Source organism: Falco biarmicus, chromosome 1, assembly GCF_023638135.1.
Source record: "Falco biarmicus isolate bFalBia1 chromosome 1, bFalBia1.pri, whole genome shotgun sequence".
Classification (NCBI taxonomy): Eukaryota; Metazoa; Chordata; class Aves; order Falconiformes; family Falconidae; genus Falco; species Falco biarmicus.
In genome coordinates this window covers 110569887-110592993 of record NC_079288.1, presented here as the reverse complement: position 1 = coordinate 110592993, position 23107 = coordinate 110569887, and the positions used below count along the sequence as shown (strand labels likewise).

Below are 23107 nucleotides of genomic sequence, written 5' to 3'. Positions count from 1 at the left end.
GTTTGCTTTCAAATGAGCCCTTCAAAAAGGGAAGGAGCAGGAGTGGAAGAGACTGGACAAAATTGCTCCCAATTAAATCTGTTTTGCGAGGAAGTTTTCAAAGTTTTTAGCCTAGGAGCATTCAAATTATCAGGCAATTTGGATCTTTTTGACATACTGGGAGTATACAGATACTCCAACCACAAAACCAAATAACCATGAACCAGAAAAATTTGTCTGAAGTTACTATTGTTGAGCTACTGTGGGTAAATCATCTTTGTGTTAAAGATATGCCAAGTCTCTGCACAAATAAAAAAGCAACCATGAAGTACACAAAGGGACTTTGTCTCATTCTGACAAATGCTCTCTTTGAACTTTTGTGGTATGAGAGTTTCTACAGACTGTAAATAAATATTTTTTTAAAAAAAGCATTCAAAGCATTCTCCTAGAGATTTTCAGTTTGTGATCTGGTAGCTACCGACAATGCCACCTGCAGCAGACAGGCCATTCTGTTGTCCTGCTGTATGCAGGTCTTTGTGGATAAAAGCTTGTAAGCAGAAGTCTTACAAGCTGTTTCTTTTTTCTCATGTACAGTCTCTGTTCAAAAGGCATGGTATTACATTTGCTGTATACCAGATGAGATAAATATAATAACCTCAGTACTGACAAATTATTTAGAAGAACGTAGAAGACCAATACTATGTTGTTTTCTAGACAAAGCTTCAGAGGACGTTGTCCTCTACTTGAAGTGAAGTCAAATACACCAAGCCTACAGACTAACACTCTTTTTGATGTCACCCTAGCAGAAGCAGGGTTATCTACCATGTCTTACAGTGATCTATTGGATTCACAAAAATCTTTTTGTTTAATGGTTAGTGCAGTGGAGGCTTATGTCCCCAACTCGCTGACATTCTTGACCTTAAGAACTGCTATGAACGTCAGTCTCTGGGCTTCTTTTATAGCTATGCCTTCTGCTTCTCTTTGGATAGGAAGTGTTTGTAAACATGTAGTTTGCAATGTAAAGTTACTTTGGTTGTGTAATGACTATAATTTGTCAGTTTACAACAGAGCAGGCTAAGGTCAAATTTACATTCTGCCTTTGAAAGTACACCTGGCATTAGAAGAGGGGAGAATGCTGCAAGCTGAAGGAAAAGCTTCCCCTTGTCTCCAGTCATTTCTCTGAGTGGCCTCCTAGTTTTTGTTTTAGGCTGAAATTAGCCAGCTTGGGACTGGTTTGGAGAGAGGAGGGTCATGCAAGCATGGGAAAAGCTGTTTAATAACAAGGTGTCAGATCACTTTGAGCCCAAGTTGAAAACCTAGATCTTTCCCTTCTATTTACAAAGTGTATTTAGCCTTGAAGTACTACTGATTGCATGGGAGCAATTTGGTCACTTTGCTCAGGTGTCTGGGCATAAAAGCCCTTAGGAGAAGATCCATCGAGGTAAACCAAAGGCTTTTAGCTCAACATGATGCATTTTGGTTAAGCCTATTCCAGTTAATGTGAAAGCTAGAGTTGGCAGCCTTTCAGCATGTTTGGGAAGCTGCATTCTCAAAATACATTTGAAGTTACTTTTGCTCAAACAAACAGAAAGGTTATGGGGAATTTAAATACCCAAATCTGGATTTGTGCTCTGCAGGATTCCTGCTCAGATGCTAACTAACCCTGAGGGTTTTTGAAAATGGAAATGCCTATGCAATTTCAAATTAAAGCTCCGCAGGTTCACTAGCTTCTGTTTCTGAGACTACTCAACCCATGCGTCTCCTTCAGCCTGAGGATCATCCTGCAGATCCACACTCATCCCAAACACACCAGGCCTGCAGACACAGCCTTGCATGTCCTCTCCTCTGGAGGTTCTTGGCATGCAGCATCTGCCGATGCTAACTTTTCCCAGAAAGGAGTGGGAAAAAGTGTTTGCTTCCCAGCACAGGAAGGCACTGGGAGATGGGACTGCAACCTCCAGCTTTGGAGGTGAACACCTTATCCTTTAGGATAACTAAGCATGCATTTTCCTTCTCAGACAATCTCCACATCAAATATTTCTGTTAAAACAGCCACTGTGGGAGACAAGGAGGGTCTCATTCTTGATGTAGCACAAAAGTGCTCTCAAAGACAGCAAGGAGACTGAACCCTGAGCTGGGAACCTACTTTTCCACTGCTGGAGTACTGGAGTAGACATGGAGGGGTGATGGCTGCACTCCTGCCCCTCTCCTAGGTGTGGGGAATGATAGTCCTTGCTTGGCGCTTAGAGAGGGAGGAATTTGTTCCTTCTCTTCAGCAGCAGGTACCTCACTATGAATCACAGTAGCAAAACACACTGTATTCTGACCAGAAATTTAAGGGTGTCTAGGATGTAAAGAAAGTTTTCTGCAGCTAGCTTTGCCAGCCCCCTGTTCTGAAACAGCTATTCTTAAAAAAGCCTCAAGGTTATTCTGAAGTCCCTGAACACATCTCAACATCCAGCCTTCCTTCTAGCTTCAAACTTGTGTACCCCTGGTGAAACTGGAAGTCTGCTGAGACAGCTTTACCCAGTACAAGCTGTCCTTTCTGCCTGTGACCCGTACCGTGGATGGCCACCCCTTGCTGTACTTGCCAAGGACAGCCCACCACAGCGCAGCCTTCACTCTTAGGGGAGGCTGGTTGTCTGGGGAAGTGAGCACCAGAGAAGCGACGTGGGTAGAGCTGGTGAACTTCAGCATGGCCCATTTTCATAGAATTATTGAATTGTTTAGGGTGGAAAAGACTTTTAAGATCATCAAGTCCAACTATTAACCCAGCACTGCCAAGTCCGCCACTAAACCATGTCCCTGAGCACCACATCTACATATCTTTTAAATACCTCCAGGGATGGAGACTCAACCATCTCCCTGGGCAAGCTGTTCCAATGCTTGACAGCCCTTTCAGTGAAAAAACTTTTCCTAATCTCCAATCTAAACCTCCCCTGGCGCAACTTGAGGCCGTTTCTTCTTGTCCTACTTCTTGTTACTTGGGATGACTTACTCCTACCCGCCTACAGCCTCCTGTCAGGCAGTCGCAGAGAGCGATAAGCCCCCCCTGAGCCTCCTTTTCTCCAGGCTAAACACCCCGGCTCCCTCAGCCGCCCCTCACAACACTTGTGCCCCAGCCCCTTCCCCAGCCCCGCTGCCCGTCTCTGGACACGCTCCAGCCCCTCAGTGTCCCTCCTGCAGCGAGGGGCCCAAACCTGAACACAGGATTCCAGGGGCGGCCTCACCCGTGCCCAGTGCAGGGGGCGGTCACTGCCCTGGTCCCGCTGGCCACGCTGTTGCTGACACAAGCCGGGATGCTGCTGGCCCTCCTGGCCACCTGGGCACGGTGCTGGCTCATGCCCAGCCGGCTGCCCACCAGCACCCCCAGGCCCTTTCCCCCCAGGCACTTCCCAGCCGCTCTGCCCCGGCCTGGAGCGCTGCGTGGGGCCGGTGTGACCCCAGGGCAGGACCCGGCACTCGGCCTTGTGGAACCTCATCCAAGTGGCCTGGGCCCGTGGATCCAGCCTGCCCAGACCCCTCTGCAGAGCCTCCTGCCCTCCAGCAGATCAGCACCCCTGCCCAGCCGGGTGTTGGCTGCAGACTCGCTGAGGGTGCACTCGATCCCCTCGCCCAGATCACAGACAGAGACACGAACCAGGACCGGCCCCAGCGCTGAGCCCTGGGGAACACCCCGTGTGCCCGGCCGCCAGCTGGATGTGGCTCCATTCCCCACCCCCCTTTGGGCTCGGCCAGCCAGCCAGCCTTTTACCCAGCCCGGAGCGCACACGTACAGGCCGCGAGCCGCCGGTTTCCCCAGGAGATGCTGTGGGACACGGTGTCAAAGGCTTTACTGAAGTCCAGGTAAACAACATCCACAGCCTTTCCCTCATCCCCTAATTTCCTCTAGCACCTTCCTGTTTGTAACGGCCTTTCACTAATTTCTTTTCTCTCCCCCCCCCACCCCCACCCCTCAAGTCATCCCCTCCGCAGACTGACTCTGTTGGGGTGATCCAGGCATCCCTTCCAGAGTCTGCATGTCTAAATCTTCCTCTGATCATTTTGTTCCCTCAAAAACCCCACTCAATCAGGTCAGTGTGTTTCTTGTAGTACCATGCTTCAGCCTGCTTGGGCCACCCCAAAGGAACTGAGCAGAGCAGAATGGTTATTTTGTGCATTCCTCCCTGCTCCCAGAATCCAGGCAGCCTGCTCCGGCTGGGTGGCCAGGACAAAACACACACAGCACAGCACAGAGCCCCCCGACCCCAGCAGCCCTTTGAGAAAGGGCAGGCGGAGCAGCCACATGCCACCTGAGCCCCATTCCAGTCCAGCTCCTTCTCCTGACTGAGCTGCCCCCAGTAACTCCCGCACGGTGCCCGTGTGTGGGCCACCCTGCCGTGCTTGTGGCACCCGCAGCTGCGGCCGTGCTGTGCCCCCACCATGCGCCAGCGTGCCAGGGGGTGGCAGGGTGCGGGGACCCCGGCGGCACAGCTGGCCCTGCTGCCCCTTGTGGGCCCGCTGCTCCGCGGAGCTGCGTGGGGAAGCGTTTTGTGGGAAAAGTCACGTTTCTTCGGGCCAGTTGGTGTGTTTTGGTTAAAAGAGGATGGGGAAACCCAGGTTCGGTGGGAGCGATGGCCATGTACTGCGGCGGGGAGACACAAACCTGTGCGGCAGAGCCCACAAAGCCAGGCTGCTTGCGGGTGGCACATGCTTGTTATTTAGCCCAAGCTGATTAAGGGTGTTTGAGTCTTACAGATTGAGCCTAGAAGGGGAGACCAAGGGTTAGACAGGGAAAGAAAAGTCATGGAAATAAAGCACTGTGCTTGGTCCGACCAAAAGTCCCCCTGCCTGTCCCTTGTCCGATGCTGACCATAAGCACATGGCAGCAAAAGCATTAAGGCCAGAGCAGGTATTCAGGACACTCCAAGTACTCCTCTGGCCTCCCATATTTTCCAGTTCATTCTAGCCCACATACCAGTTTTATCTATTAAACAAACCTCAGTCCTGCCTCAAACCCATGTAAAGATTATGCATCCAGAAGATCCTCTGCCAAGAGGTCCCGGAGGTTTGCTGTCAGCTGGCTGAGAAGCTACTGCCTCGAGAGCCGTTGTGCCTGCAGAGGCTCGCTGCCCGGCCATGCAGCATGAGGAGCCTGGTTCGTGCCCACCCAGCCCAAGCCATCCCCTCTCATTTGTCCTCTATGCCACCCAGGAGCCTCCCTACATCATGGGGCTCAGCCTCTCCTCCCCACCACAGCACACTGTCTTGCACAAAGGGGCAGAAGGCACAAGGGGACGGGGTCTGCCTGCTGGTCACCTTGTCTTGCCACCCATGCACTGAATGAACTCGGTGTTCAGGCTTGCGCCCCAGTCCTGGCAAGGACTTGCTCTGGAATGGCAGCGCTCCCCCCTCTATCTTATATATCTCTTAGAGTGATTTCTCTGGCTGCATTCAAGATCAACATGTATTTCTCCTCCAGCACATGAAAACCAATTAAATTGCTCTGGTGTATGCTACAAACTCCCCAGGTGCAACATTTCAGAAAACAAACAAACAAACAATTGTTTTATGCTCCTTGACTAGAAGCCTGAGATCCAGCCAGGTTTAGAGCCCAGTCACTTACCGAGGTAGGGGCTTAGGAAGACACGAACTGATGGAAAGCCCCAACTTCTCCGGTGATCCAGCACAGGCGGGCAGCTCACAACCAGACCCACACCAACAAGAGGCTTCTGCAAGACAGGCAGTGAGAGGGGTCACCCCCCCCCTTCCAGGCCTTAAATGAGCTGGGGCAGGTGCCTGGGAAAACCAGGCGCAGGTGGGACGCTGCTTGAGGTGGATTGCAGTGTGGTAGATGAGCTGCCCTGAAGCATCACTAGTGCAGGTTGTGCAGGGGTCAAACGTTAGCCTGAAGGATGCTGTACAAAGAAAAGGTTGCGTGCAATAGGCACAATTAGAGGAAACACAGACACGTTGGTTTTCACATTGATTTTCTTCCCCAAAACTCAGGAACTTGGGAATGTCACTCAGCTGCCGTGCAGGTGCATTCTGCAGCAGGGCAGGGATGGCAGCGGACGGGGGTCCTGAGCCGGGGGAACCCCGGGGGAGCTGAGAAACCCACTGGGAGCTGGCAACTCACACAACAGTTGCATGAGAGCAGCTGGTGAGGTACGGGCACCCCACCCTTCCACACATGCACAGAGGGCAGCCCCAGGGCCCGCCTGGGAGAGCGCACAGTGAAGATGCTGGGCTGAGGGACATTCCCCTGGCTGAGCAGAGAGACTGGAAGCCCACATAACCCAGCAACCAGGTGCCTCTCCATGACCATCTGCACAGGTCAAGGGTGCTCATCCTACCTCATGGCAGAACAGCAGGCACTCTTCTGAGAGGCAAGGCTGCAGCTCTGGCTGGGGAGTCTGTGCCATCTACCCTAGCTGTGGCCGACGTCTCCATCCAGATGGAGCTGCTGAGGGGAGAGGCCACAGTGCAGATCTCAGACCACAGGACGTGCTCAGATCTTTCTCCTGGGGCAGGGACAGGCAGCGGACCTGCCTGCAAAAGCTGTGCCCAGGTGAAGGACCTACTGCAGCAGGAGTCTGAGCTGCAGGAGGCAGTGAGAAGGCTGCGTAGCATCAGTGAGGCTGAGAAGGAGCTAGATAGCTGGTTCCAAGGACAGCCTACAGTGGACCCAGAGCCCACGGCCAAACAGCCAAAACCTCCCCCACCGGCACACACAGGAGGGAGGGCAGCCAATAGTGCAGAAGAATGGAAGACTAACAGAAGGACCTGCAGGAGGAAGGGACTTCCCTTGGAGCCTGAGGCACCCTTGCAGAACCGCTTCGTTGCTCTGCCAACCGAAGAGGAGACAACAGTCACATCGGGAGAGACGCTGGAGCCAAGTAAGGCAGCCTGGTCTGCTCCTCGTGCGACAGCCGGCATAACTGAGGAAAAGCGATGGGCGATAGCAGTAGGTGACTCTCTTCTGAGAGGTGTGGAGGCACCTGTGCTGACCTGATGTGCTTTCTAGAGAGGTGTGCTGCTTACCAGGGTCTCACATCAGGGGTGTCACTGAGAGTCTACTGAGCCTTATATAGTCCACTGACTGTTTTCTGCTGCTGCTGTTTCATGCGGCACCAGTGATACAGCCAGGAGCAGTCTGAGGGGCACCAAGAAGGATTACAGAGCCCTGGGGGTGGTGGTAAGGGACTCTGGAGTACACACAGTTTTTTTCATCAGTCCTCCCAGGTAATTACCAGACCCAGTGAATATGGCTGTAAGCTCTAAAATTTCCATATGCTCTAAATATTAAGTAGCATGCAGTTAATTTGGTTTTGCTGGCAGGGCCTAAGAAACTAAAAGGTCCTTGACTTAGTACAAACATCACTTAGCAACCACTAAATACATCAATGTATTGTCAACGTTACCCTCACACTAAATCTGAAATGCAGTACTGTACCAGCTACTAAAAAAAAGAATTAACTCTATTCCAGCTGAAACCAGGACAAACATCTTTCTCAGCAACATGGACAGTGGGATCGAGTGCACCCTCAGCGAGTTTGCTGACAACACCAAGCTGCGTGACATGCTGGAGGGCAGGGACACCATCCAGAGGGACCTTGAATGGCTGGAGAGGTGGGGCCATGCAAATCCCATGGAGTTCAACAAGGCCAAGTGCAAGGGCCTGCGTGTGGGTTGGGGCAATCCCAAGCACAAATACAGGCTGGGCTGAGAATGGATTGAGAGCAGCTCTGAGGACTTGGGGTGCTGGTTAACAAGAAGCTCAACGTGACCTGGCAGTGTGTGCTTGCAGCCCAGAAAGCAACTGTATCCTGGGCCGTATCAACAGAAGCGTGGCCAGCAGGTTGAGGGAGGGGATTCTACCCCTCTGCTCTGTTCTCGTGAGACCCTACCTGGAGTCCCACGTTCAGCTCTGTGGCCCCCAACACAAGGACATGGACCTGTTGGAATGAGTCCAGAGGAGGGCCGTGAAGATGATCAGAGGGATGAAGCACCTCTCCTGTGAAGACAGGCTCTGGGGGAGACCTTACAGCAGCCTTCCAGTACCTAAAGGGCAAGAAAGCTGGAGAGAGACTTTTTACAAGGGCATGCAGGGACAGGACAAGGGGGAATGGCTTTAAACTGAAAGAGGGTAGATTTAGATGAGATATTGGGAAGAAATTCTTTACTGTGCAGGTGGTGAGACACTGGCCCAGGCTGCCCAGAGCAGCTGTGGGTGCCCCATCCCTGGCAGGGCTCAGGGCCAGGCTGGATGGGGCTGGGAGCAGCCTGGGCTGGTGGCGGGTGTCCCTGCACGTGGCAGGGGGGGTGGAGCTAGATGATCTTTAAGGTCCCTTCCAACTCAAACCGTTCCATGATTCTATGATTCAAAACAAGTATGAGTCAGCTGTCCAGAGGCTTGCACGCATCTTAGTTGCTGCAGGAAGAAAGGACCTGGCCTGTAGTTTTACAGAGCTTTTGTGTGAAGTCAGAGGCTTGTTTGGTGCAGCTGGACATGGCCCAGCACCGAGCCTGCTTCTCACTGTTGCAGGACAGCCTGCACTTTGTGGGTATGAGAGTTTGCCACACAGAAACAAGCTCAAAGTACACAGAGCTACACCCACCCTTCAAGTACATACAAACCCCAACGATTAGCCACAGTTTAGTAGCTAATACAAGCCACTATTGGGCAATTGGAGCTCTTGCTGTTTTCTTTAGAGGCGTGCACGATTCCTGCCAGATAGCACAGGTATTTAATTTCCTGTGATCAAAGAGCAGGATCCTAACAGCAGAAGCAAAAAACCTGTCCTCTTAACCTGTCCTCTTCATCTGAAAGCTACGTGTAAGATGGTTAGCTCAAAACTATGGTTAACTCCAAACAGTGACTCCGTGGGTTTGAGTCGCTACTGAGCTGGGGGCAGCTGGCCTGGGCGCATTGCATGGGAGCAGCGACCGCTTCAAGAAGCAAACTGCTGCTATTGCACCTCATCTTAGACAAGGGCAAGCGAACTGGTGGCAATTACATGGGGCTGAAGCTTTAGCCCTTTAGTTCCCTATGAGAATATGTTGCCTTTTCAGACTCAGTTGCAAAGGGTACCTCTGTGCTAACGAAATCATAATAATACCAGTTGTTCTCACCTGTTCCTTTAAAGATCAAAACATGGCCCTGTAATTTGCAGAACAAGCATCAGTACTGGGAAGGCAGGGTATGATATGTGTGCAACAAACAAATCACAGTGTCTGCAGTATTCAGCGGTACTTTAATAGTGGAGTTGGCAGTGTTAGGGTAACGGTTGGATTCAATGATCTCAAGGGTCTTCTCCACCCTAAAAGATTCTATGTTTACAAGTGGCACATATTACTGCCTGTTTCTAGAATCCTGTCAGATACAGGACTTGCAGCTGAGCTTATGCAATTTGAAATTCTAAACCATGGAACTGGATAACTATTTTATACTTGAGAAACTACTTGCAAGAGAAAGAGCAATTGCACCTTAGCTAGGTGCAGGTTCTAGTACAAGCTGGACAAAGGCACTCTGCACAGCAGGGGTCCTCAAACTTTTTAAACAGAGGGCCAGCATGCGGATGAAGCGGCAGGCAGTCATCTGCGGCTGCTTGGTTCCCCCCCCAACCCCTGGCGGGGGCGGGGGGATCTGTAAATACCGGGGGCCGGATTGAGGATCCTGGGGGGCCGTATCTGGCCCATGGGCCGTAGTTTGAGGACCCCTGCTGCACAGTGTGGCTTAAATGTTATGTAGAATAACTTAAGTCAATTTTTATTTTTTTAAAATCACTAATTCCTTCTGCTGCAAGTGCACAAACAAGGATTACTTTGGCTGTCAGGCCAGGCCGCTGCTACACTAGCATCCCTGAAAGCCGCTCCTTCCAACTGCCTCAGCAAGCATGACTCGAAAGGGGTTTTTGTCTGTTGAAGATAAAAATTTTCTGGTTTTGTGCAAGTAACAGTCCAAAATATTACCTGTCCAGCGGGAGAAAACTCACCACTAGCCTTCTCCTTCCTTTCCTCAGAAGAGCATCAGGAGGCAGATGCAGGCCATGGGGAAGCTCCCCCTGCACTTCTGCAGTGTCATCTAACATCCAAGGAGGTGCACAGCGCAGACATAATTTGCTGCTGGTGAGTGTTTAGCAGATGTTACAGTTGTCTCTAATTTAGAAATGAGTTTGTTACCCAGCTTGTTGGAGGCTGCAGGAGGTGAAGGGCCTCGATCCAAGACTTAAAAGGGAAGGAACAGGAAAGCCGGGAGAGGCAGCTGCCAGCTGCTGCCCATTCATCCCCACGCACTGTGAATCCGGACGGGCCGGTGCCAGCAGTGCCAGGAATAATGAACAGGAGGTGGGGTTCCAAATAAGGAAATGTCACAACCCCTGACACCAAGAAAACTGAAAGATTACTGGTGTTCCAGAGGCAGAACGTGGCAGGGTGGGAAGAGGAGTTACCGAGTGTTCCCTGATCAGGAGCTTTAGTCTTGGTGTTGCCGCACCCTCCCCTCCCTGCCGTTACTTCACAGATACCTGGAGTGGAAGCAAGAGGGACCGGTGGTGGCCAGGAGCAGCAGTGCCACCCTTGTAACACAGCAGGGGCTCAGACACCGGAGAAAGTCCCACCCGGCGGTCTCAGGAAGCGTCCCTATGAATGGAGCTCGGTGCCACTCACTGCAGCACTTCTGGTTTCTCAGCCTAGCCCAGGTGAGTGACCACTCTTACCAGTTGCAAGCCACCAGGAGAACCAGGAGGGCCAGGATCAGACCTTGATGCCTGTGGCAGCCTCTTCCAGCCTCTCACCGGTGTGCTGCAGAGGCTGCAGGCAGCAGTATTTCCTACATGGAAGGAAGTAATCGCAGAAGGCAATGAAAGCGTTGCTTTTCCATGCTGTCAGCTCCAGGTAACTGCAGTAGCCACGCTGCGTCGCACGCTGTGCGCCATCCACTCGGGGGCAACAGCATGTGATGCTGAAGAGAGCACCTTTTGGAAAAGATTACAAGTCTGTATGTCTTTGGAGATGAGGCACATCACACAAGTTACTTGCAGCAATAGTCAAGGATGGCCTGAAATCTTGAGAGGCAAAAGGTAGGAAATTAACAGTAGGCGTTGCCATAAAGGAATATAAATTCTTGTAAAGAAATCTCCACCCACTGTGCATGCTATAGGAAACACAAGACAGGAGGAGGATTTCTGTCCTAGTTTTATTTTTATTCTTTTTACAATGCCTGCTTCAATGAAAGATCGAAACAGTTGAACCAAACCAGAAATTATATGCTCATACCATTTACAATATTTACATAATATACATTTTTTTTTTTTGCTCAACAGGTAGTTATAGCAACTTGGGAAAAAAGTGCAAGTGAAAAGAATCAATGGTGTAAAAAGTTAAACTTTCTTGTCGATTATGTTGCACTGCTTGAGCTAACAGAAGTAACAAGTGGGGTAAATGCACTTCACAGTAAGCAAGCATCGTTGTCACTTAACAGTGACAGGTCCTGCTGAGCTTTTACACCAAGCCTAAGCCATTAGGAAGCTATTACTCTAGCCAGAAAATTGATGAGTGAGCTCACAAGTGATCCCTTCTTCATCTTAACATTGAACAGCAGAACTGCAGTGTTAAACTTTCTGTTGTGCAAATAGATAGCAATTAATTTGAAATGCTCTGCTGTAATAAATGCCAAAATATATTTTAAATTCATTATTATACATGCTAGAAAATTACACTAAAAAGTCCAAGTTTCCAAAGTAACAATTACTTTTCTCTCTATATATTCTATATATAATTTTAAAATTTTTAATTATTCTTTTTTTTTTTAATATCCAGGATGCTCCAGTACGGCTGTGTTTTTTTCATAAGCATCTACCAAAGTCCTGTACATAACCAAAGCCTCATTGAAAAGTTAGTTTTCCAGGTATGCTACTTTGGTCACCCTCTCATTTTCCCTTCCCCTCTTTTTAAAGCACCTTTCCACACATCCATTCCCTGGCTGTCTGTGCTAGCCTTTTAACCTCGGGCTATGCTGCCCTTCCCATGGAAGGGCTGAAATTCAGTCCCCTTCAATTAATAAGCCAAGTTGCACAGCCACTGACAGACAAACAGCTGGTGACATTTGTCACCCCTTGGAGTGTTCCTTCAATACAGTACTGCAATCTCCAGGTTAGACAATTTAATTCTGTCAAATACCTGACATAAACAGGAATTACTTTAGACCTGGATTTTGTTTCATAGCTACGTACAGGTGTGGTTTTCCATACACAAGCTGTACACATGCTACCATGGCCTAAGTCCAAAACAGAGTGCCCAGTGCTCTCAGCTACATAGTGTTCAACAAAAATAACCTGAATTTTACAGATATAGCCTATCACCCACCCTTGTGATTTTCTCCATGGTTTTATCCTCAAGTAGCACCAACCATTTAAAATTTTCATCTTTCATATATATATACACACGCACCTTTTAATATTTTTCTATATATACACACATATATGTGGCATCAGTACGTTCACCACAAGAGAAACTTATATACAATTAGTTGGAAAAATTAAATTTTATCGAGTTACAGTATACCAAAACAAAATTGGCATTTGTGCTTTCTGTTAGTACAGGAGTCATTTTTGTAATTTCAAAAAAAGTGTATATTTTTTATTTGCATCAAGATATGTCATATGATGAAAAATGTTAGAAAAAGCTAGGATTGAGAATTACAGAGCATCGATTTTCCTCATATGCCCCAGTAAGTCTACAGAAAACTTTCTATAAAAATTCTCCATTCAAACACCTATGTGGTTACCCAAGCTTGCCTGAGTATCTTCTTAATAAATAACACACAGCAGAACCATGCATCCTGTCTTGCACTATGCACATTCACAAGATAAGTTTCTGCTTTCACTGAGTAACAGGTTATTAAAACAGCACTTAATCTTCACTTTTTACTCCGGACTTCAAAGTGCTTTTAAAAAGAAGGAAGTACCCCCATTCTACACGGTGGTTAAGAGGCACAAGGAATAAGGCTTGAATTACTGTCTTCAGACACTGACCAGGCCGTGGAAACCAAGGGTTTAAACTCCAGATTCTCCCCAATCTGTTTACTGGATTGCAGAATCCCATTTTTTCAGGTAATCTCTACTCTTGGATGTAGACGCTTGTTTATAATCTGTAACATGAACTAAAAAACCAGCAGCTCCACAGCCCAAACAGGCCCAGCTATACTTCAGTAAAGGTACTTTTCTCTTGAAAGCATGAAATAGTTTCATAAGAAAGCTGTTTAATTAAAAACAGAGCTAAGTTTAACCTTCACAGTGAGTTAGTAAATACAGGTCGTCTGATACAGCAGGCTGTGAGTACCTCTTTGACTGGGCTAACAAGTATTTTCTGGCCAATCATAATTTCTGCATGGGGCTACATAAAAGTGACCACCTGCCTCATCTGTTTACGCTTCAGTAACCACTGCAGGCCAAAAAATTTTTGCTAAAGATATACAACATTAAATAATCATTAAAAACTAATGGTAAACTTTATTTTGGAAGGGTTTTTTAAATACCAAACCTGTCAGGCTGGGTGCTGCAGACTGCTGCCATCCACTTCAGGAACTAAAATATACAGCACATGTGCTGTTACTTTGCAAGCACTTCAATTATTTTATGAGTAAGAGATCTTCTGTGTCCTAATAGGAAGTCAGAGCATTCACATTCATTTCAGGAAACATTCACCTCTGCTAAACCACAAATAACTCTTCCTTTAGCCGTTACCTATATGCACATCAGCAATGCTTTTCCACAGGCTTCCTGTAAATGGAGGTCTCTTCTAGTCCTCCATTTTGACAAACTACACTCTCAGAGATGGCTGCAGGATCCCTTTTTCAATAAGGTGAGATTTCAGGGTTTTATACACACTTAATTGTTGCTCAGGCTGAAGTATCAACAGCTGTTTCAGTAATTTGCTGGGATTTGGACCCCTGTCAATGAAAAAAGAAATTTTTTTGTGAGCAGCAGCTCTAAAGAAACTTTGACAGCTTTCCATTTTCCTCTTGCTGCACTAACAAATCCATCCATTTTGGGGGGACACCAGGTTATGGATTTCTCCCAGTCTATCTCCTCAGGATGCATGGCCAAGCATTACTGGCAAAGCATACTCCTCAGCTCAATCTGAACAGAAACTAAAATGCATTCCTTGTATTTGCTGTCAAATGTGGATATTAAGAAGGCTTATGACAAATAAAATTCACTGATTCATACTTAATCACTGTAATCAGCATTTTTCATCAGCAGATATTTTTTTTTAATTTAGCCTCTGTTGCCAGATAAGTTGTGTACTACTGAACTAAATGGAAAGTTGGCCATGTTGGTAAAGAAAACCGTAAATTAAACCACGCTTTTTTAAACAACAGCCTCATTTTTAGCTTGTCACTTATTTATAGTCTGCTTCTGAGACGGACTGAATAAAAGGCAAAGAATCTGTTGCTGATTAGGTATCTAATAACTATTGATCCATAAGCATTTACAAAACTAAAGGCATGTATCAGTTTGGACACCTACAGCCTCTTGATCCCTCCCTGCCTCAGGAACTGAAATGAACGTAAGACAATTGTCATTTCCAGGATTTCTTCTTGAAAGCTAGTGTGGTTGAGGGAAAATTGTTATTTTTAAGAAGTTGTCTCCTCTCTAACTACAGTGTTTTCATCTCAAACAGAAAATCCCAAGAAATATTGAAACGTACAGGAAGAACTGCAGTCCTGCAGCCTACAGGCTCTCCAGGAACCACACAGGGAAAGCAGATGCTGCTGCAACCCTCCTGCCCCAAACCCCGTCCTCACACCTCTGTGTCACCAGTAAATTCTAGTAAAACTTCTAAGAGTTTGCTACACAAAACTTGCTGGTATTTAGGGCACACAGGTTATTTTAACAGCAGTCACAGAAACATTAAGGCGTAGCTTGAATCTGACACAAATCCTAGGCAGGCATATATTTTCTTAGTAGTTCTGTATTTGAAATCATTGCATAGATCAGAAACAGAAACCTGTAATCTCCGCTGTGCTAACAGTGCAGAACATAACTCGTACAAAGTCACTACGGTACAGCTCATTAAGTAGTTAATATTGTAAAAAGCCCATACCTTATGAAACTGGTGATATAGACATGAACGAAAGTGGCCATCAGGTACTGACAATCAAAGCGATCCATTATCCCACCATGCCCGGGGATTGTGTCTGCGAAATCCTTTTGGTGTGAAGGATGGAAAGGGGAGAAAAAAACCAAAACAAACAACCAACAAAAAGTCATGGTCAGTGATTCCAACCACACACACTAATGACGCGTCTATCACTTGAGAGCAGCACATTAAGGCTGCAATTAAGCTACGGTTTCACTGCACTGAGCCAAAAGTTAGCCAGAGCCTCCTTTGCTAAAGGAGTTTTTAACTGCAAAGGTGAGCCAAGGGATGAGAAGAAAAATAAGACATGAAGCAACTCGTCCACAGTATCACACAAGAGGACAGCAGTAAGTCAGGTGCTGGTTTGCCAGTACCGAGTACACTTGCATGCCTATACATACTTCATTTTGTAGCCAGCCTCTTCAGCTAATGGCTGTCATTTCTTGCCTCTGCAGAATATAATTCTCCTCTTTAATTCTTTCATTGCTCTACAGCTGCTGCTGAAACATTTGTAACCAGGGGATATATATTTGCTGCAAGAGAAGCAGTAACCTGAGGACTCTTTCCATTGCCTAACACCGGCTTTGCAAGTCAGACTGCCCATTTACCTGCTGTTTTTTCTCATTGGGTTCTTGGTAACCACAGTTAAAAACCGTAATGTCTGCATACCATACAAATTTATTTAAGAAGTTATATATTATTAATAAAAATAAATTTATTTTTATTTATTTAATCAAAAAAACCTGTAGTGAAAAAATTATCATTACTTCAAAAAAAAAATTTCTGATGCAAACAAAACTCTATACACTACCTTTGTATTACCTGACCTTGTCTACCCAACAGAACAGCTTTATCAGTCAAACTATCTTCATATATCCTTTCTGTCAGCCACACTCACTTGTGTACTCGCTGGGTGAAAACCCTGACCTTAGACATGTGGGGCAACTGCCAGCAAGTTAAACCAGCCCCGTGCCAGTGCCACTCCAGCCCTGGGTAGGCATGGAGTGTATCACCTAACCCGTGCTGTCTTCCCGACAACCCTTTGGCCACCACCTTGGGGCCCAGAAGTATTTAAAAAAAAACAACACAAAAAAACCCCAAACCAGCTACTTTTTCACACTCTACTTTAAGAGGAAGTGCTGCTTTTTAGAAGCATTTTTCTCCCAAAAGCTTTTCTTCACAGAGTCTTTTGCTACGTGGATGTACAGGTACGACAGCGCACGAGGCTGTCACTAGCTAAGTGCTGAACAAGCTGCTCGGGCTGGCATGAGGAGGGGTAAGTCCAAGCACACGTACAGGAGATCAGCACAAACAGGTCCGTATGCTTCTGTGCAATGCCCACGCCAAAACAGGGAACAACAACAAGCAACAGGGTAAGAATTACAGCAGTCCTAGCAAGACATAAAGAAGGTCAGGTGAAAATCTGGGGCTGCCCTCTGCCCGTACTCCTGCTGCCGCTTAATACCAGCCAGGGTCAACACTGCCACAAGCGACAGCGCACACCTTGCAATAAACAGAGGTTAGCACATCACAGCATCTGTATTGTCAGGTGGCACCGTATGGGCAAAGGCAGCCAAACATCTCATGCTTTGGTGAACCTGACATGTCAGCATCTGTGTACGACACAAATACTACAGGTAAAATGGAGCCAGCCGCACTCTGAAGCGTATGCCACCATCAGTGCTTCCCAGGCATCTACAGATTGCCTTCAATATCAAGTATAATATCTCCTATCTTGCTCGTCTAACCCATTTCTGCAATGTGACTTGAAAAAGTAATTACCAACCAAAATATAAAACCAAATTATTCTTTGACTTCCAACACTAAAGTACATTGATTACACAAAGTTTTAAGAATAACACATACATATATCTGATAAAACTAAGTACGCTGCCGATGCTCAAACATCACAGCACGTTAGTAGAAACACTAGGTACTACAACAAACGATTAAAAAAATAACCAAACCAAACGAAATCCACCAATTTATCTAACGCAAAGAGAAAACCAAAACAAAACTGGCTTCTGGTAGCCATCACACACCTTGATTTTGAAAGCTCTTTTAAATCCACTGGCGAAGAATCCTCCAAATGGCCCAATTAACGAGGCAAACGTTGACAATGCAATGCTGTGCATCTGAAATGGGTACATATTCACAGTTTCCTACAAGAAAAATAATTAGCAATTTCAATATGTTTGATGGTAGGCATTTTAAGCTTTACTATTTTAAAATGGGGGTGTTAGCAAATATCAACAAAGCTCTAGTTTTCCTTACACAAATACTGTAAAGAAAGGAAAAGTAGACACACTGTAGAAAGCTGCTGAAAGGTCTGACCACGTGAACAGGATGAAGTATCAGGGGTTGCTAGAGCAGTTAACATTAACAAACTATGTGGTTTTCAGCCAATCGCTTAGTTGATCATAAGGAATGTAACTACTAATTCCATAATGTACCATGGTACTCTTTCATCTTTCCTGGCTCTGCTTTTCCAGCTCCATTTCCAGAAAAAAAGGAGCTTTCCACAAATTCCTAGTATCGCCCCAGTAAGTGGCCCAATGCTCTCCACCTTCATGCAATTCACTGTCACTTCTTTCAAGTGCTCTCACAAGACAGCTATGAAATTTGCACTGATCTGTCATACTGTCACCTTTGTGTACATATGGCAATAATAGGAGATTAGAGATTAAACTTTTCGGTTTGCATTTAAACAGATATGGGTCCCTTCAGCCTGTCCACAGACATTTTTTTGAGCCGTTCAAGTTCTTACAGATAAGAGAGACTTTGCTGGCAACAGGTACCTGTTTTCCTTCTTGACACAGACTAGAAAAAAGGGGGGGGTTTGGTTGGTTGGTTGGGGTGTTTGGGGTTTGTTGCGTCTTTTTGATTGGGATTTTTTGGGGGAAAATGGTTTTTGGGGTTGTGGTTTGTTGGTAGGGGTTTTCTGTAACTTAGCTTTGAGCACTTTCAAGTCAATGGTATAAGCTGCAGCCTCTGAGGGAATGCTATGCTGGCCTCATCCCTGCGAGAAGAGCATACCTCCCCTGGCAAGTCTTGATCAACACCATCTGTAGCTGAAAAATCCTGTACCTTGTGTTTCTGAATGGCATCACAGCTGGCCAACACCAATCTTGACTACTTTGTGCAGTTTCTGAAGACACCTTTCTTTTAGGATAAGCTATTCAATTTGTCAAACAGTAAAGTTTATGAGTTGGAATTAAGTCAGTTTTTGCTGGGAGAACACAAGGCTCCATATCTTTTGACATCCAGCAAATGTCTTCCAAACATAACACCTGGTCATATTTCTGAGAGAGAACATCAGGAATTGACTAACAGAAGGAAAATCCAAAAGAGGCTGTTGCCTGAACAAGTAGATTCAATTTGACTTTCTACAACGAGCCCTAAAGCTAATTCTCTCTTCAAAAGGCTTGTTAGAGCCTGGCAAAAATACTCCGGAAGAGCCCATGGAACTACTACCTCTTTTCAGGGTTAACTGATAGCTCTCTATCAGACTGGCACAGAGCTGGGCATTCCCATCTCCTTGCCCTTTACTAAAATACACAATATAGCTGGACACAGTAAGATTTGTCCCTGCTCATTCCACATTGTGTTTTTGTGCAGAAAAATCCTTATTAAATTTGCAATCAACCCCACAGTCCCTGAAGCAACAGTACATTCATTTGGTACGAAAAATATCAGAGCTCCTTCTAGATGCGATCTCGCTTTTCTGAGTACCAACCGTAGCCATTAATTACTTTTAGTCTTAGGTTTGGTTGCTACAGTTTTCAGTTTGTGCTTCCTTCTGGTAACCACATCAACTCTTCTCCTTCCCCTTACACCCATGTAAACATAGGCAAAGCCTGCTGCCTTCCCTCACGCTGTGCAGTCACCCTCTGTGCTGAGCCACAGCACAGGTGAGAGCAGCACTGCGGAACTTGCTGCTTCTCCATTTATCCCCATCACCTCCTCTTTGCCCTAAAGGAAAGACAATGACTGCTTTGTTTCTATCCAATATTCTCTCCCTGTTGGAGTGCGCCTGGAGCCTGGTGACTTCGGAGCACTGTTTTATACAGTAGAATAACTGATGACCTATTTCCTGACAGGTGAAGATACAACAGCTCACTTACACAAATTTCCAGGCTGGGCGTGAGGAAAAGGGTCAGTGACTACATTGCGTGGAACTATTACTGGTACTCCTTTTTCACTCAGCATGGAAGTAATGGCACTAATGTGCAAGATGCTATGTGGTGAAGAAAGTAGACATCCAATCCTAGCAACAGTTACACCCCAGCTGAAAATGGAATGAAGTTCTAGAAGAGTACTTAAGTTTGCTACTAATTGGGGCCATAACAAGCCTTTGTTCACTTTCCACAAAAATGTAAAGGTTGCTCTTCAACAACAATTTGCCTGCAAAATGCTGATGTGACATCCACTTCCAGCACAAAGAGAGCAGAGGCCACAAGAACACAGGTGGCTGTCCTTGGGTGACTCCAGCAAAGCATTTCAGTTCTGCTTGGGCGACCACCTCCCCTGTCTGAGCAACGGAGGAGCTCACAGCATCCATTTGGTTCTTACCCTTCAAGCCTTACCAGCATTCATACACCTTTCTAAAAGGTTTAGAAAACCATTCAGTCTGAGAAGCACACTTTCTACTTTATGCAAAGCCTTGGTTTTTTTCCTTACCCATCCCAACACAGCCTGAAGCAACGGTGGCACAGAGTACTTCGTCATCTGAAAGAGCTCTGAAGGTTCACACTCTGTCACAAATCTGTTGGTTTCACTGTTATATTCCACGGGGCAGACAAAGTATTGATGTTGAGCCAAAAAATAGGAAAACTGAAAAGCAAAACAAAGACTCCTGAAATAGGCACTTGTTGTTAAAGTCAAAAATCATACTGTAATGGATGGCTTTGTCATTGCACACTGAGGATAATGAAGATGTTTTTAGTAACAAAGAGACCCAGAATGGAGTAAAATTGGCCTGTTGGCCAAGTTGGAGAACGCCTCAACAAGGCAGACAAATGGGGACATTCAATGGACTTAGTGATGATTTCCTAACTTGTTTTCCTTTTCATCTCTCTCAGGTTCACATCTACTGGACGTTTTTGCATTAAAAAATCCTCAAAATGTTAGCCACTCATCGTTTCTTTGCAGTTCACTTCTCCACTGAAACTTGAACTATTGCTTCTACCAAGTTTGGCAGTTACAAGTTCTGCTGACCTTGGTGATCTATTACTTATCAGACCAGTTACTGTATGCTGGTATTACCATCCATGCATATCATCAGTATAAACTACTTCTCAGGAGAAATGTCATTATACAGTATGTAATACAAAAGTATTACTATAAAAAGCATAAATAATGCTATCAATAAACTTCAATTTCCAAAAAGAGATGCAACTAATAGATAAAACAATTCCAGAGATAGTAACAGTAATGACAAAAATAGTCAATATGACCTACTCAGGAGAGGTGCGAGCCGTGCCTGACCTGTCCAGCAGAATTCTCTAACCAAAACCCTAACTCTTAGACTTTCAGCAGTTTGAGATGAGCAAATTTGTCAGTAATTTCACTTCAAGTGAAAACAAGAAGTTGAAGACTGAACCTATACAAGGAAAGTCCTGTGGTTACTTACAATAAATCCAAATACAACTGTGGAAAAGAAGCCTCCAATGAACCCTTCCCAGGTCTTCTTGGGAGACAGCTAGGCACAAAACAGATAGCATTAGCCTCATCATTGCATCATTGAACCCTTTTTACTGGAACTCATTTGTGAAAATGAACTTTCTACTTGGGTTTTTCAGATGTGTGAAATACCGAGTGTCAGCAGCTGCAGCCACTGAGCAAGATACACAGAGGAGTATGGCTAGGGCCTGTCCCAGGCAAGGAGGGAAAGTGCCACAGCTTGGTTAGTGCCACTGGGCAGCTTGAGGGAATGGAGGGCTCCCTTTCCATCCTCTGCTGCTGCTGTCCTGAGGCTGCTGCCTGCCCCTGGGTAACGCGCTGAGCTCCTCCAAGCAGAAGGCTCGGAAACCTGCACAAGTGCGTGATGGCTCTGCAGGGGACCTCTGCTAGCAACTGCACACTTAGATAGCAACGGAAGCCTGGGTGTTAGATCACTGCTGCTGGGGATGCTCCTCGGGAGACACTAGCTTCCTACATACAGACTGGCAAAACAATACAGTAAGTAACTGCAGGCCTGGAAAGGCCAGTGTAGCAAGCTATTTTCTTCATCAAATTCTATCACGTTTTCAATTTAGGAGCAGTTTAATATCAGAACCAACCAAATACCCAAAAGTTAATATTGCAACATCATGAAAATAATAATTTGTGGCTTTTTGTGGAGTCTGGTATATTTTAGCAGAATAGGAAGATTACTGCTTGAGACCCTGGTGCTACCTCCACGAGACCAAACGAGGCATAGGTATATATGACCTAGCAGCTTATTTCAAATTACAGTTTTTGTACAGTAAGCATGCAGTTAAACCAGCATATACCATCCAAAAAGGAAGCAATTATGATGTAATAGGCTTGAACTGTATTATACTGTAATGTCAATATCACATATACATTAATCCCAGTTTCCACGTACAAATCTTCAGACATAGGATAGTCAATTGTTTTTTCTAGCAAAGATGTGCATCACGCAGCACAGCGGAAAGTATTTTTTCCATGAACGTGTTTCTGAACAAGTATCAAAAATGCTATAAATTGTAAAAGCTTGTTAGTGAGGAAGTGCCTAAGTACCTACCTTAATTAATGGTGTTCTGCCAAAGAAAAATCCAAAAATGTAAGCAGTAATATCGTTGCAGATGACACTTGAAATTGGAACCAGAAACCTACAGAAAGACATTAAAAGTTTCACGGAGAAAAAGAAAAGCTGCCCAACCTAAACATAGGACAGAAACTGAAACAGCAGCATTTGTTTCTGGGAATTTTTTCTGTAGTATTTAGAAGGAATTATGTTTCATAATGTGTTCAGCTAGTTCCTGCATGAACAGCATATTTAGCTATACTGGTTTTAGTCTTCAGCCAATCCAGACCATTACAGATCCATGTTAGTTCAAGTTAAAATATGATTTTGGTGCATGAGATTAAAATGTGAGCGGGCTGTTTTTTTCCTATCAGGCTTGAAGACTGGTACCACAGTTAAGAAGAAATCAACAAATATAAACATGTTAATGTTTCTGGTAACATCAAAGCAAGCAAATTCCTTGTAAAGTGTAATGATACCTAAATTAAAAAAAAAAAAAGTTTCCTTTTTTTTTCCCCCCTCTTGTCAGCTTGGAGCAGTCTGGTTTAGCTTTCTAAGTGCTCTCTGCATGCAGACAGCATCTGTATTTGTTACTCAAGCCTGTTAACCTCTATTTTTTACCCTTTTCAAAGCAGAGATGTATTAATAAGCTAAAAGTCAGATTTTGCAACCATCTGAAAAATTGCCTAGCACCAGTGGAAATATAAAACAGGCTAGCAAGGCAATTAGGTTCAGATTTTGGCACATGATCACCATCACTATGAAAAAAATTTGTTTGCACAAACTTTGTCAAAGGCTTTGGGGTTTTTTTTCTATGAGCGCATCTTTTCTGCAGTAATCTCCCCCACTGTAAATATATTAGGAAAAGTAACAGGACAACATGCAGTTTTATGTCCTTAGAAGGACACAGATTATCTTCCATGTGCTTCTTCCTTCTTTCTCAACTTGTAATTTACCTTGTCCCTAAAGAGGTGCAGGGTGGGAAAACACACCCTCTCTTTGAGGAGCAGTTCTAAGTAATTGAGTTTAACTGCATCATCATAATTTAATATATCGCTGGAAATGGGGCATTAAGATGATCCAACAATATCCAATATTTAAACTCTTAAAATACTTTAAGTAATCTGAATTTATCTGAACAGGGAAGGTGACCAGACTGGGGATTTCAAATTAAATAGTCCAACTTCTATAGCTCTGAGCAACCTTAAGCTCCCAAGTAATTGAAAAATAACTGCTGGATAGTCATCCATT

At 45.5% G+C, this 23107-nt stretch overlaps 1 protein-coding gene across 1 annotated transcript in view; it reads right to left on the bottom strand.

Annotated features, from left to right (window-relative positions):
- Positions 1-13428: 13428 nt before the first annotated feature.
- The window catches only part of CDS1 (CDP-diacylglycerol synthase 1), a 32480-nt gene continuing 22801 nt past the window's right edge, over positions 13429-23107 (bottom strand). Inside the window, exons 8-13 of the mRNA XM_056326539.1 lie at positions 21854-21941; positions 20738-20806; positions 19786-19938; positions 17148-17267; positions 15070-15173; positions 13429-13912 (exon numbers count right to left, since the gene is read on the bottom strand). Of these exons, the coding sequence (XP_056182514.1) occupies positions 13783-13912; positions 15070-15173; positions 17148-17267; positions 19786-19938; positions 20738-20806; positions 21854-21941 (664 nt within the window). The 3' untranslated portion in view covers positions 13429-13782. The remainder of the gene's footprint in view (positions 13913-15069; positions 15174-17147; positions 17268-19785; positions 19939-20737; positions 20807-21853; positions 21942-23107) is intronic.